We start from the raw sequence: 15,509 nt of genomic DNA, 5'->3' as shown, positions 1-15,509 counted from the left end.
TAGGAGATGGTTTGGCTGCTTGGCTGGGATAAAGTAGGCTCTCGGGCTTACTGGAGGCTTTCCTAGCAGGAACCGGGAAGCCATAGCGGTCAGGTTGATGCCTCTCTCGCCTGGATAAGGTGCTACTGGGTTTAACTGGGAGAGCCCTCTCCAACTCCAACTCTTCCTCATCTTTTCCATCCATACCAATGCCTGCCATGGTATCCCTCACTCAGTCTCCGGCTCGAAGGACCATTGAAGGAACTGTACTATAATGGGAATGGTTCAGGTGAAGTGAGGGTTTGGTGAGCAAACAGAGTCTCGGTCAGAAGACGTCAGATGATATAGAGTGATGATGGAAGCAAGGAGAAGGCAAGGTTTATTGCAACACCAGTAGTAGTTTATTTATTGTTACGGTTGTCTTTGGTTGAGATGCATGGTTTGTGTGCTGCAAAATTAAATATAAGGAGAGATAACAATTAATTGACAGTTGTCAATCCACATAAATTAAACAATACAAATAAACAAAAGAGATATGAGTTTACTAATCACAACTAAACAGGCTGTTAAAACATGAATCAAACAAACAATCGTCCCACATGGTTCATGGCACATGTCTGGCAAACAAAGAAATCAACCAACAGTGCACATGTTAACAGTTGACAGTAAATCATAAAAAGAAGACAGTCAAATGGAAACAAATTAACTCACGTTAACTGATGAAGACACACACAGTATACATCAGAGTGCCAGGAGAAAGTGCAAAGAGTGAGCCAAGAGGTGTAGAAGCAATTTATAGACAACAGGTGAGGCGGGCGTGGTCAGGTGGCGAGTGGGAAAGTATCTTGGAAAGAGCGAAATGGAGTAGAAAGGGAATGGAATGGCCGGAGTCTTTTCACTGTATGTATCTCTGCCTGTGTTTGTTCTGAAATGAATCTACTGATGTGATGTGACCGCAGTAATGTCTCATACTCCATATGTGACTCTGTGTGTTTAATTGTAGTTTAAGGATCAGCTGATGGTGAATAAGGAGCCGCTACAGAGACCGAAGACGCAGAGACCGAAGACGCAGAGACCGAAGACACAGAGACCGAAGACACAGAGACTGTGACATTACTATTTTATTTTTTATTTTTTTCTGTATGTGCAGATCCAAAGACAGTTTGAAAAAGCATGAAACCTTAATACATTTTCTTTGTGTACAGGAATGCACCCTTATGTCTCTTATGAACTGGTTTTACATTTATCAATGGTGAAGTTGCTCGGAAGTCATCATCTAAGAAATTCTTCTTGAACTGAAAATTTGTTTTGTTACTTAATTATTTAAACTTTCATGATGGTTTCACATTGCGACATTGTTTTTCTTTAACCTATTCTACACTTGTAAGTTTCACTCTCGGTCCCATCACCGATCAGTAAAAAAAAAAAACTGTGAATAAAAGTGTTTTTTGTACAGTGTATTTACATAATAATTTCAATGTAATAAGATAACGTTCATTTTGGATGAAGACTTATTTAGCCTGCACAAAATGATCATATTCATCTGAAATGATGGGTCAATCTGATGATCATCATGTTCACAAGAAAGCAAACCGAAGACAGAGCATAAAAGATTATTGAATTTACAGTTTGCTTGTTTTTGTGTGTAACATGATGTTTATTCATTTATTCTTATTATAGAAGGTATAATATCTCACCACTGTAATAGAGGAACTGCAAACTGTCAAAAGTAGCTCTCATTTGTCCACTGGCCACAGCTGTGCAGTGTTGAGCTCACTGCTGTCCTGGGACACTGAAACCATTGTGGAACATTACCTTGAATATGTGCAGGAAGAGCTTCTCTGATCTGATCAAACTCTGTTTCTGTACAAATCAATCCATGCATTATAACTGTAACCATAATAATACCAGGCATGTGTGACAGTGAGTATCTGTTGTCTCATTTCACTGGCCAGCTCTGTGTAATTCTCTCTGCAGTGGCTCTGAGCTCCAGTCCAGGGCTGCGTTTCCCAGAAGCATTGTGAAGTTGATCGTGAAGACCATTTGCCACCAATGTCCTCTACGATCAACTTATCTCACAATGCTTTGGGAAACGCAGCCCAGGTTTTTCTCTCAGATACCCAGACATTGGCCTATTGTGAGAGATTTCTTTGTACCGCATATATCCAGAGTCTTTATTGCGCAACCACAAACTCTAATGATCACAGTACATCTATGTGTGTAAGTCGCATAGTTGTACTATGTTTTACTAGTTTTACGACGTAGGCAATTGCATAGATACAAATAGAAATCCTTTTCATTGCTGAATGTGTTCCTAACAATTCAACTATTAATTTTCCCACACAGGGCCTCTGACGTGAGTTCACGAGAGCGCCACGGCGCATGCGCGAGAACTGAGAAGTTTTCCCTTCATAAAACGCTTAGTTTCTCCTTGCCCATATCTTGCATGACTCAGTACATAATTGCAGAGATTCACTTTCATATCTTTATAGTCTACACAATCTCCAATTTTTTTCCATTCATCTTGTTTAACATTTCCCCCCCAGTTTTCTTTGATTAGCTCTTTTAGCTTTTCATGAAAACCATCAAGTTCTCTGCACTCTAAAAAAACATGCATCAACGTTTCTGGAGCAGATCTACACACATCACAATCCCTCTTTATGTTCTTGTTTATCTGGTGGAGGACCACTTTCCTGTAGATTCTGTTGTGTCTTAATTTAAAATCCAGGTTTTCACATTCTATTCCATTGTACTTTACACATAGATTTTCCCAAATTTCCTTAACCTTTAAGCCAGGGAGCACCTTAGGCCACACATTTTCTGATGCTGGTAATTTGATCTCTTTTTTCAAAATAAATGTGTACATCATATTAGTGGATACTCCTTCTAGTAGTCTTTTCCCATCACCTCCGTCAAAATACAAATCTGGCAATCCCCATTCCCCAGGTTTAAGTTTCATTTTCAATACTCTCTACCCAGGCTCTGGGCAGACTTGTCTTAATATTTTCACACATCGAGTCCACTTTTGACATTTCGATTTCATCATCCCACTCCGAAACACAATCATATAAGGCTCTATTAGGTAAGAACCCTCTTACATCATATGCTATATCCTTAACTTGTCTCACTCCTGCTTTCATATACAATTTGTCATAAAACACTCTCTCTTTCATTCTAATATTTGGATATAAAAATATCGGTTGTTTTAAAACTTGATTTATATTTTCACACTCATACTGTATATTTCTGTATATGACCTCTGCCCACACACTTAGCACTTCCTGATAAAACAGCGGCATTTTGTCATACATCGGCTTTTTCAATCCCATAAAAAGCCCTTCTTCCCCACATCCACTACATTTGTCCAGCACATCCTTCATATAACCTTTCCATCCATACTCCACTTTATCACATAAATACTGTTTCATCGTTTTTACCCTTATGGCCTTCTTTTTAACTTCTAAGTCAATCAATCCTAATCCTCCTTCTTTATAACTTGCAATTAATGTTTCCTTGCTATTTTAACTCCTTTCCCTCCCCACATAAAATCATTTGTTATCTCAGTCATCTCATTAAGAAAGCATGACAAATCATCAAGGGTGTTTCAGGCTATGATTAGGTTAGGGTGGGCTGTGTTTTATGTTTGTCAAGCAATTGGGAAATAAAACGCAAAAAATGCAATAAATGTAATACATGCACAATTAAACCCCGACTCCGACAGAAAAGGGACATACATTCTTTGTATGTATGAAATAATTCAAAATTATAAAGCAAAAGATTTTTGTGGTTCATTTTAGCAATATTTAGAGCTAATCCTAAAGTGTGGCATGAGGGGCACTGGCAATCAAATTGTGACTTTAGTGTGTCATCCACTGTCTCTGCTATGCAACTGCAGCTCAATAACATATGTAATCAAAACAATGTTAATATCACCAACTGTCCAATTTGAAGAAAAATGAATATTAGCAAAGCATGAACTAATACTGAAAACTCTAGTAAGTTGTTACCAAACCCTTTGTTGTTTTGAGAACAAAAAAAAACATTGATTAAAGATTCAACCCCTGAAAAATGAATGGTTCCACAAATCTGTAGAGAATGACAGGGAAACAATAGCGAAAACAACTAAATGAAGTGTTATTATCTTGGCCTTCTCAGGTGTGTATATCAGGTGTGTGTCATGTTCATATGGTCACTGTGATCTGCTTTCAGCATCCTCAAATTCAAAAAGAATCCCAATACATCAAGTATCTGTGTTGTGATGATGAGTTGACCATGACTCTGTGGGTGACTGGGATACGTATTGCAAAGGTGAGCAGAAACCAGGCCACACACCAAAAACCAAAATAGATAATGATTAATTATTGCATAAATGCAAGAAGACACTAAGTTGAACTTTATGCAGCAAATTAAATTATAAATTATAGTTTACAATGCAAAAATGTACTGTAAATTGTAGCTGTATTGTGTTGGGTCCTATTGTGAGCTGTCTACTTTGTCAAAAAAAATTATAATAATGAAAACCTACCTTATTAATGGTCTTGTTTTGTCATGATTTTGTCATAGTATGGTAAGCAGTTATATGAAAACTACAAAGCCGCTGTGAGGAAAGCAGCCGGCACTGGAAGCTGGGCTAACCGCACTATCCAGGCCTCCTCCAGCGCATCCACACCCTCTCCTACACCTAAAGGTAGAGATAATGAGCTAAATAGATTGTTATAAAATGTATCATAGATCTTGATATATTAAAGGATTTTGATGACATTTTTGTGCTTATCTTTCAGCCAAAGCTGTGAATGGACACGCTCCTCAGCTTCCAAAGGACACCAAGGTACCTCTAAATCTATCAGTTGCCTTAGTAATGAAGAACACCATAATATAATACCATAAATAATATAAGTTCATGGACCATACTGAAGTGTGAACTATAATGTTTTCAGACACTTAACTGCATGTTAATTGCAATTAAACAAAATATAGTTTAAATTTATTAACACACTTAAGTACATAATTTTATAACATTTCATAATTACTTCTACTTTCAATGAAATATGAAGTTTACTGCCGAATGTACTGAGAAGCATTTATAGTAAACTAAAATATACATATATCATTTCTATTGAAACTTGACATGTTTTCAATATTTAATTACACATTTGTCATGATGAAGTTGCCAATTGGTAAATTTAAAATATATTAACATTAAATGTATTAACGAATAACACACTACAGTTGAAATTATAATCAAATTTGCATGTGCTCTAGTATGTTTGTCAATATCAAAATAAATGTACTGCAAAAGATTACTAAACCATAATTTAAAAAGTATAACTGTTAATTTGTCATGATTGCAAAGTACACTTTTTAAAATTGCACTAAACTCTGTTAAGAAACAGTCATGAAAGTGCAGTGTCTTTAAATACACATATAGTGGCCTTTTATTTAATGAACAATATATTATCTGAAAATATATATTTTTAAATATACTTCAAAGATTTAAAGTATACTTCAAGAGCAGTAAAATTAAGCACACTACTTTTCCACAAAGGGTGACGGTTCCTTTAGAGTTGTTTTAATCCCCTTGTAATTTCATCATTTATCTGAAATGCTCCTGAATGCTACTTTTGGTTTGTTTTTGAAGGGTCCTGGCAACCAAACATCTTTCCCACCACCTCCGCCTTCAATGGAAACCCTGCCTCCTCCACCACCCGACCCCATGTTGCCTCCTCCTCCCCCTGCTCCTCCTGCCAGCACAACCAAAGTCAACAAGTTTCCTCCTCCACCTCGATTCCCACAATCCTCCTTCCCACCTCCACCCATGGATGACCTGCCTCCACCACCACCTCCTCCAGAAGATGCCGAGCTGCCCCCTGACTTTCTTCCTCCACCGCCTCCTAGTTTTGCACCTCACGGGGGAGACTCACTCCCCCCACCACCTCCAGACCCCATTACCTCCCTTCCACCTCCTCCTCCTCCTGGTCCCCAAAACTTTGCATCTGCAGGTGGAGCTCCACCACCACCGCCTCCACCACCAGCTCCTGCACCGGCTGCCAACCCATCCGCCGGCTCCATCAGAAAAATGCCTCCAGCTCCACCAAAGAGAACGACACCTCTACAAACAGCGCCGCCAGGTGGCGAACTCATGTCAGAACTGATGACAGCAATGCTGAAAAAGCGCAGTCAACAATGATCTTGAAGACAGATAGAGCTAATTGACATGTTTTTGTAGTTGGACTGAGGAACTGACCGCCAAACAAGTTCTCGGCGTGACATTAGGACATACATCTTTAATTATTTTGTTGTTTAATATTCTTGCATTACACCACCAGACTAAAATATGTAAATACTTTGTACTTACGCACCTAATCAGATTATTTGTATTACAAATATGCTATATCATCATTGCTAATGGAATGTCATAATAAATAAGGTCTTGCAAAGTTAACTGTTTAACAGATTTTGACATGCCTAATTGTTAAACAGGAGTAAACGAGATGCATGATGCAAAGATTTTTGCACTTTTGTAGAAATGCAGAAACAGCAATATTACAAAAGACATCCATGTCCATTGTCCATATATAACGTGCATATATGTACATATATAACATCAAACATGGCGCATCCTCCAATCAGATCATCCATTAGGAAGTGTGATTACAATGTCATAAACAATATTTTTGGTTCAAATGATGCTGAAATTTGTGATTTTTTTTTTTTTCATTCGACCCTGAGTTAGGAAGAACAGCTGACCCTCAGCTGCTGAGCCCAGGATGGAGGTTTACTGGCATATCCGGCTCTCTCAGCCTCTTCCTGCTCCATAAATGGCTCCATTAAAGTCTTCTGCAACAGTGTCACCTAGAAATACATCAAACATACTGTCAACAAGCCATAATGGTCTGTCTGAAGATGTTACATTGTATGTATAATTGTCAAGTCTTCATTTCACAGTAATATATTAAAGCAAACACTCTAAGATATATGATAAGCATGATCATGACAGCATATTAGTTTGACATCACATGTAATAATACCTCTGAAAAGTCATTTTTCTCTGCTTTTCTGATAGCAGATTCAGCCATCCAGTTCCTCAACACATAGCGTGGGTTTACTCCTGAACAATAGAAAAATTACAAATAACATTAAATACAACATAACACATCGTAAAAAAACACACACTACCGTTTAAACATTTACGGTCAGTAAGGCTTTTTAAAAAAAAAGAAATTAATAATATTATTCAGCAAGGATGCATAAAAAGGGACAATAAAGACATTTATAATATTACAAAAGATTCAAATAAACACTGTTCTTTTGAACTTTATATTAATCAAAACATGTATCAGGGTTTCCTCAGAAATATTAAGCAGCTCAACTGTTTTCAAATGTTTCTTGAGCAGCAAATCATCATATTAGAATGATTTCTGAAGGATCATGTGACACTGAAGACTGGAGAAATGATCACAGGAATAAATTACATTCAACTGAACAAATATATTAATTACACAAATACTGTATATTCAAATAGAATAATTTATTTTATATTGTAATAATATCTCATAGTATAATAATATATTATAGTATTACAAAATTACTGTTTTTATTGTATTTTTGATTAAATAAATGCAGCCTTCGTGAGCATAAGAAACTTCTTTCAAAAACAAATCTTACCAATCATGAACATTTCAGCGGTAGTGTTACTGTAACAATATATAAACACATAATATATAACACTGCATCATATAACATATACAAAAACACACCTTGCATTCTGTGCTGCCGTTCTTCATCTGAGTCACTCATTATTATCCTGAAGAAGACGATAAACACATCAAGTGATGTTCATTTTTAATCCTCTAAAGAGTTTGAGTTTACATTACAGCAACATTACCTTGACAGACGCTGTAAATACAGCTGAACCCAGTCTCTGAAATGCTTGTGTGATGAGAGGTCTGAAAGAGCCCACAAAGACTGTCAAGAGAGACACAGTCACAGTTAATGGACTGAAATCATGATTATGGATATTGCGGCTGCTGTGGGAGTGAATGGAGAGGAAACGTACCGGAGCAAAGGATCCCTTCTGAAGCCGGGACAGGGTCACTTCACTCAGCTGTCTGAAAGTCATAGTGAAGTCTGCTCCAGTGTCCTCCATTAGCTCAACACATCACACATCATACAACATTATATGGGTCATTCTCAGGAAATGCTGCCATTTGTGTGATCTACTACTGATTTAACTCCATACTGGACTTTTACTGGACTGGACTATTTCTGACAGTTTGGCCGTTAAATATATAATAAAAATAAAAAAACCTATCTAATTAAAAAAGTTTATAATGAAATTGTGTGTGTATATATATATATATATATATATATATCAGTGTGTGTGTGTGTGTCTTACTGATTCCTTACTTTTTTTTATTTCTTTTTTTTATTGTCACAAATGACACCATTTCCTGAGAATGGCCAAATAACTTTATCACATTAATTAATTATAGTACAATTAGAGAAAAAAACAATCCAGCTAATATTTACCTTTAGAAGAAATGCAATCACATATGAATCCTTTTCTTCATTTCCCAGAAAGCCCAACTTTGCTTTGAACATCTCATGAAATCTACAACAGAAACAGTAAAGTGAGATCAGGAACGACTCAGAGAGGAATACAGTGATCTATATTGTCTAATGACAGGCTCACCTTTGATGGTAGATTTGTGGATACTCTCTCAATATTTGCTGAGATCTGAAGTAAATGAATTGACATGAATCACCCTTATTTATTCCAGACCAATACCAACAGAAAATAAAAGGATCTCTTACTGTGAAAGCTGATCTGAGGTCAGCAGTGGTTTCAGAGCTTCTAGAAGTTTCTGTAGATTGAACAGGCCAACATTAGCCTGAGCTCCTATACTGTACCGGCCCTCGTCATCAGACGTGTTGGGGACAAAATCTATACAGAGGAAACAATGCTGTAGCAATAACACACATTTAACAATACAATTATTATATGTTATTATTATGGCTGTCTGTTTCACTTTAACTTATTAGAATATAATGAAGTAAAATAAAACAAGTAATGGATTAAAAAAATTATGCAATTAATCATGCCCCTCAACCCATGTATGTAAACTGTAAGTAGCCTATATACAAAATTTATAGTAGATCTAAAGTAGCTTACTATTCATACAATGTTCCACTTTTGCAGTATTGTATACATATATATATAATATATATATATATGTATGCGTGTGTGTGTGTGTTCTCGTATATGGTTTAGGAGGACACAAATGTGTATAATGACAACGTAAACATCTTCACACTTCCTGTGTCCTCATAGGTTTAGGGGTAGGGTTAATATACAGAGTCCCTGTGTGTGTGTGCGTGTGTGTGTGTGTGTGCGTGTGTGTGTGTGTGTATGTGTGTGCGTGTCTGTGTGTGTGTGTGTGTGTGTGTGTGTGTGTGCGTGCGTGCGTGCGTGCGTGCGTGTGTGTGAAATGTTATATGACAAAAAGCTTAAAAACTAAACGTATAGGAAGATGATTGCTAATATTATGAAAGTTTAAGTTAGACAAAGAAACATACTTGGGTCATATGATTCCATAAATCCAAATGGGCCATAATCAAAAGTGATAGAAAGCAGACTGAAGTTATCTGTGTTGCAGACTCCTGTGAGAAGATGCAGATCATGATGTTGTGCATGTTGCGTATTAAGCTTGATCTATAATGATAAATCTATATGATAACTAAACAAGTAAAGCAGAGTGAACTAACCATGAGCAAAACCAACCGACATCCAGTGGGCGATTAAATGTGCCGTTTCATTCAGCACTCGAGAGAAAAACACCTTCACACAACATGAAAACCATTCAAATATAGTGAGACTGATCAGACAATATAAAATAATCTTGTATTACAGCTAAACAGCAGAGAGACACAGATACTCACCACATACTTGTCAGGGTCATTTGTTGCTATAGATTTAAAATGCTCTTTAATTACAAAGTCCAACAATGTCCCTTAAAATAAAAGATAAAAAGAAATTAAAAAGCAAATAAGAGTGAGAAAAAAAATATTATCTCCCAAGTAAAAGTTAATATACCGTAGGACATCTAACTCTCCAGTTCTAGTTAATATCTCCAGTGAACCGATACGAAACCAGGACTTGGCCAGACGCAGAACAACCGCTCCTGATAGATACAGAGAACAATCACATAAAGCTGAGGAGGATAAAGAACTTAGTTACTCGATTTTTCCAAATCTGATCGTATTTTACCTCTTTCTTTTATGACACTGCCATTATAAAACGGATCCCTCCAAACAGGTTCCTCACTCACAACCAGACTGACAAACAATAAAGGCAAAAAAATGGAAAAGGTATAAATAAATAAAATTATAATATTCAACACCAAACATTTGAATGTGATAAACACATATATTACTCTTCTTGTGCATGTCCATTCATATATATTGTGCATTTATATGTGTGTGTGTGTGTGTGTGTGTGTGTGTGTGTGTGTGTGTGTGTGTGTGTGTGTGTGTGTGTGTGTGTGTGTGTGTGTGTACCTGAGGGCTCTGCTGGTAGGAACTCCCAGAAAGTGCATGGCTTCACTGCACAGGAACTCCCTCACAGAGGAGCGAATCACAGCCCGTCCATCACCAGACCTGCACACAAAACATCATGTACAGTAAACAGCATAACCATTACACTCCTGCCAGACAGAGAATCACACACTATGAGTCATAATGTAAGATCATTTACAACTAAATATATCTCAGAATTACTTAAAAAGCATATCAAAAATATTGAGCAGCAGAAACTGATATTCACCTTGAGTACGGTGTCTTTCCAGAGCCTTTCAACTGGACTTCCCATCTTTCACCTTTTCTGGATAAAAGAGAGATTGTATACCGCTCTAACGGTTAACACTTGTCAGTTCTAAACTGAGAGATGTCATTGTTCAGACGCATGTTTAAGCATTAAGTGAGAATTAGATTTTAAAAATGCCAGAATCATCTATTTGCTGAAAAACCAGTAAGTATAGATCACACTTTCCATTCTTTAATCTTAAACAACATTATGGGAAAGTTGACATGCATTACAACAGAAAAGTCACATCTGACAATAACAACTGATGATTTCTGTTGAACGCTGATGGAAAAGGATGATTTTACCTGTTTGTGTATTCACCCAACAAATGTGCTCTTCCATCCCCCAGCTGTCCGGCCCAATAACCAAACTATAATAATAATAACACATGGTTGACATGTTTGCTCTGGTTGTCTTACGCCATCGCTGTCGGGTTTGAAGTGACGGTCAGTTTTACCTGATGGCCCCCGTATCTGTGTGCCAGTGGAACAGAGCCAGGAAACAGTTTCCCACCACTGACACAACGGACAAACTCTTCATTCTGAATCACAGACTCATTCAGATCCAAAATATTCCTCAACACATCCTGAAATACACAAAAGAGCCTGAATATATGCAGAAACAACATTTACACAAAAGTACTGTGGTGGTACCATGGTCCAGTTTGGTTTTAAAGCAGTTTTCTCAGACTGTGATCCTCAGACCACTGGTGGTTCTGTAAAGAGTCCAAGTGGCCCACGAGTTCATTAGCTGATTAAAAGCTTTATGACTGAATAAATAAATAAAAGTATAACTGACAAAAAAAAAAAAAAAAAAATGAATTAACTGAATTAATTAACTCAATACAATAAATGAACTGTTTGTGACTAAATAAATGTATGATAAAGTGTTTCTATTGGTATGTAAGTGTTTGGTCCAATTTTGAAGCTAGCATCATATAGAGTATAATAGCTAAAAAATAATTTGCCCACAACCTAAAGTAGACATTTATCTGAGGAATTTTTTTAAGTGATCTGCTTCACCCTTGTAAAAAATAAGTGTTAAAAATAAAAATGGAAAACTATGTTTCTTTTAAAAAAGTTATTGCAGATAATACAAAATTAATGAAATAAAAAGCCACTTAACGAGTATACTTTCATGACCGTTTCTTAACAAACTATAATAAATGTTCATTTAATTTCAGTTAACATGATGCAATTAAGTGTCCGAAACATTATATTCAGTTTGCACCAAAGTATATTCTTTTAAAGTAGCCTATATTATTTTCATATAATTTCTCTTTTTAAAAGTATGATGAAGTGTACTTCTTTGTAACAACAGCCTGAATAAGTTCAAAATTATGCTGACGACGACAATGTTATTGGTGGTGATGATGATGATTAATTTATTACTATTTTAAAATGTGGACAAGAAAAATGATAAAGAATGGGTGGGTGTGACCAAACTTTTGACTGGTGGTTAGATGGCACTAGCTCCATTGTATTTTTCTGTTTCATAAATTACATATACACAGTTACTGCAACAATATCCCCAGGTTTGACTGCAGTGAAGCACAAGTTCTCTGTAAATGATGATGAGTGGATGGGTTTATTGACCTGTGACACAGCAGCCAGTGTCAGGGGCTCTTTCAGAGGAGAGGGCTGAGACTCTGAAAACACACTTCTCTTCACAGTACGAATAACATTACCATCAACCTCATCAAGAGGCAGAGCATCTGTAAAACACACAGAAGTTATTCAAACATAGTCAACGTGTAAAATAGCATGTTGGCACTCATATCTGTATCTTACCTAGTAGTTTACGTGATAATGCCAGTAGTATTTCTCCACAGTGTTTCACATTGCTATAAAAGTGACTCTTATCGAACTCTCTTTCATTACAACTTTCATTCTCACAGAATTCTTGTTCGTCCCTAAATGTAGCGATGGCGACGGCCGATAAAAATAAAAATAACGTGAAACCATGTTTTGTCATTACATCAAACTCACAGGCATATTTTTTTAGTTTATATGCCCTGTACTTCCTTACATCACGTAACTAGAGGAAAACATCAGAACTGTCACGCAAACAATCCTTCAATGTTCCACCAGAGGGCGCTCATCGGCTCAAAAACACGAATGCTCCATTTATGCAATATTCGGGACTTTTTTGTCTTTTTGGAAATGTATGCGAGTTATAAAGTATAACCGATTAAATCTATTAGTTGTATGGGTTCAGAAGCTGTCGTACAAATGGAAACTCTCGGAACTTTCTCACTATAATGATTAAATAAGCGTCTCTAGCCAATGATCAGAGACGACTGTGATTGGTCAACCTCAAATCTGTATTGTAAAAAGTAACAGATGCCATGTGACCAGCCGTCTATTAAAAATACTGAATACTTAAAAATGATAAATATTACTGGAGAAGATTGAAATCTCTATGATTGAAATGAATGTAATGAAAATGTAATTTTTTAAATGTAAAAATGTAAACATGTTTTAAGCCCACCCACACCCCTTAAATAACCTATTTAACTCACTTTTATATTTAAATATAACTATTTATATTTATCGAAATATAATAATATCTGTTATTATTACAATTATTATTAACATGAACAAAATACATGAATTAGATTAAATTGTCATTGTTAACATTTATTAATTTTATTTATTTATTATTTATAATATTTAAATAATAATAATAATAATAATAACAATTTATATATATATATAGTTATTTTTGGAGACTTATTAGAACTACCGTACTTGACCAATTGGAGACAAGTTATGGGCCACTATGGAACGTCCATTTTATATAAATTTTATGTTAACTGCCAATCTTTCCCCTATTAATTGTATTCCCAAAAGGGCAATCTTCTCCAGTAGCACATCACGTGACAGTATCTTATGGTATATTTTGGTTTCAGAGGGCGGACTCGGAGCACATACATATTCATGAGTTTCCAGGGCATGCATGTGGAACTGATAATTTTAGTTCATGCTTTTTATTTATTTTTATTTTCATTTTTATTTTTTTTATTTTTTATTGCAGAGAAGGTAACATACAGAAAATAACACAAAAATAAATAAATACATAAAATAAAATAAAAACAGAAAAAGGATATCTCACATTCAATTTTAACGAATAAAGATATTACAAAATATCAGGGGTATTAAAGAGTGTATCATAGCATTTTAAATATTTCACAGACTTTTTTTTTTTAACAGTCTTATAGAAGAAATATAAAAATCAAAGTCAGAGCAAAACAAATTTAACATAGGAGATGAATTAAGAAATTTTTGTTTATGTATGTGAAATTTTGCTAATAAAATAAAAAGGTTAACAATAAATTCCAGATCCTTATTGCTTTTGTTTCCATAATACAAGGTAACATCCTTTAAGGTAAAGCAGTAATTAATATTCATCAGATTAAATATGAATTCTGCCAAATCAGTCCAAAACTTGTTCACGACATTACAGTCAAAAAATAAGTGAGTCAGTATCTCTTTCTCATTATTACAAAAACAACACATATCATCAATATCAGAGAATCTTGATATTAAAGATTTAGAAGGATAAATGGTATGCAGAATTTTTAAGTGTATTTCTTTAATTGTATTATTAATACAGTATTTGAAAGGATTTAACCAAGCTCTTCTCCAATCAATATTTTCAATCTTAGAGTTCCAGAAAAATTTCCCTCTAGGAGATATTTTGTTTTGTTTTTGGAAAATATTACAAATATGCTTGTTATTGCATTTTTTCTCAATTAACTCAACACCTTCTAAAATTAAATTTGGGTTTGTCACAGATAAGGAATTGTAACAAATATGACATTTGATAAGTTGACGAAGTGTTACAGGAATAGCTTTATTAACTAAATTAAATTCCCTAAACAGTACGGGAAAATTGTAAGTTGACATGAATTGTTCGTAAGTTAAGAGATTCCCAGAGCTGTCAAACAGTTTTATAAGATGATTAATGCCTCTGTTGAACCAATTTGTTAAAAACAAAGATTTATTTGAAACAGTTATATTTCCATTATTCCAAATGAAAGAGGTGTGAGGAGAGAAATTGTGACAGTAGCAAATTTTCCAAGCGAGAAGAGCTTGCTTTTAGTTCATGCTGCTTGTGTTTCAGCAGGTGTAATGATGTAATGGATTATTTCAAAAAAGGTAAATATGACAGTGTCAGTTTATAATGTTTTTATTCGTTTGCATGTTTTGTGGTCCCTGACTTAATGCAGGCATTTACTTCGTGTAATGTTAGGATAAAGCACAGAAAACTTCAACTAGTCGTATACATTAATTTCATTTCGTTGTGCTTTTCCTTTGTACCTTACCATGCTTTATAACCAGCAGGTCTGGCGCAGAGAATGTCTAATAAGGGGAGAAGTTCCACTCTCAGTAAACTTCCGGCTTCTGAACTGGTTGCAGTTCCACTCTGGTTCCACATGAGGGCGCTCACAGGACGAGTGCAGAATGAATGGAGGTCTATGGAGCTATAGCCATCAAAATCCACTTTTCTTAGGATATCATTTTTTGTCTAGTAATTTGAATGTTGTATTCGAAAGGAGATGCAAAGAAATTACACATTGCTGGGTGTTAGATTTTTTAGAGTCACTTATTTGCTTTAAAAAGTATTTTAAAATGTCAATGACATCATACATCGTACGACCAGAGAT

At 35.5% G+C, this 15,509-nt stretch overlaps 2 protein-coding genes across 2 annotated transcripts in view; one reads left to right on the top strand and one right to left on the bottom strand.

Annotated features, from left to right (window-relative positions):
* The window catches only part of LOC309510097 (NLR family CARD domain-containing protein 3-like), a 44,599-nt gene extending 38,178 nt beyond the window's left edge, over positions 1–6,421 (top strand). Inside the window, exons 9-10 of the mRNA XM_082191184.1 lie at positions 983–4,287; positions 4,543–6,421. Of these exons, the coding sequence (XP_082047310.1) occupies positions 983–987 (5 nt within the window). The 3' untranslated portion in view covers positions 988–4,287; positions 4,543–6,421. The remainder of the gene's footprint in view (positions 1–982; positions 4,288–4,542) is intronic.
* LOC309510099 (protein adenylyltransferase SelO-like) lies at positions 6,263–12,873 on the bottom strand. The gene is made up of 19 exons (XM_082191186.1): positions 12,631–12,873; positions 12,436–12,554; positions 11,298–11,426; positions 11,146–11,210; positions 10,802–10,858; positions 10,537–10,635; positions 10,247–10,314; positions 10,073–10,160; positions 9,919–9,988; positions 9,745–9,817; positions 9,556–9,639; positions 8,794–8,923; positions 8,672–8,716; positions 8,509–8,590; positions 8,036–8,128; positions 7,865–7,944; positions 7,737–7,783; positions 7,008–7,087; positions 6,263–6,831 (listed from the first exon to the last, which is right to left on the bottom strand). The coding sequence occupies exons 1-19, from the start codon at positions 12,812–12,814 to the stop codon at positions 6,709–6,711; spliced, it is 1,716 nt and encodes a 571-aa protein (XP_082047312.1). The 5' UTR covers positions 12,815–12,873; the 3' UTR covers positions 6,263–6,708.
* Positions 12,874–15,509: the final 2,636 nt, after the last annotated feature.

This window comes from Leuciscus leuciscus (assembly GCF_965113295.1).
Source record: "Leuciscus leuciscus genome assembly, contig: SUPER_11_unloc_14, whole genome shotgun sequence".
Lineage (NCBI taxonomy): Eukaryota > Metazoa > Chordata > Actinopteri > Cypriniformes > Leuciscidae > Leuciscus > Leuciscus leuciscus.
The sequence above is the reverse complement of the archived record's forward strand: the minus strand, read 5'-3'. Positions and strand labels throughout refer to the sequence as shown.

Bases quoted from the DNA above. Each gene is read 5' to 3' on its own strand.
- LOC309510099 (XM_082191186.1), bottom strand. From the start codon at position 12,814: ATGACAAAACATGGTTTCACGTTATTTTTATTTTTATCGGCCGTCGCC. The intron at 8,924-9,555 runs GTATGTTTCTTT...TCCTCTGTATAG, and splicing joins TATGGAATCATATGACCCAA to ATTTTGTCCCCAACACGTCT. The intron at 8,591-8,671 runs GTGAGCCTGTCA...TTTCTGTTGTAG, and splicing joins CCACAAATCTACCATCAAAG to ATTTCATGAGATGTTCAAAG.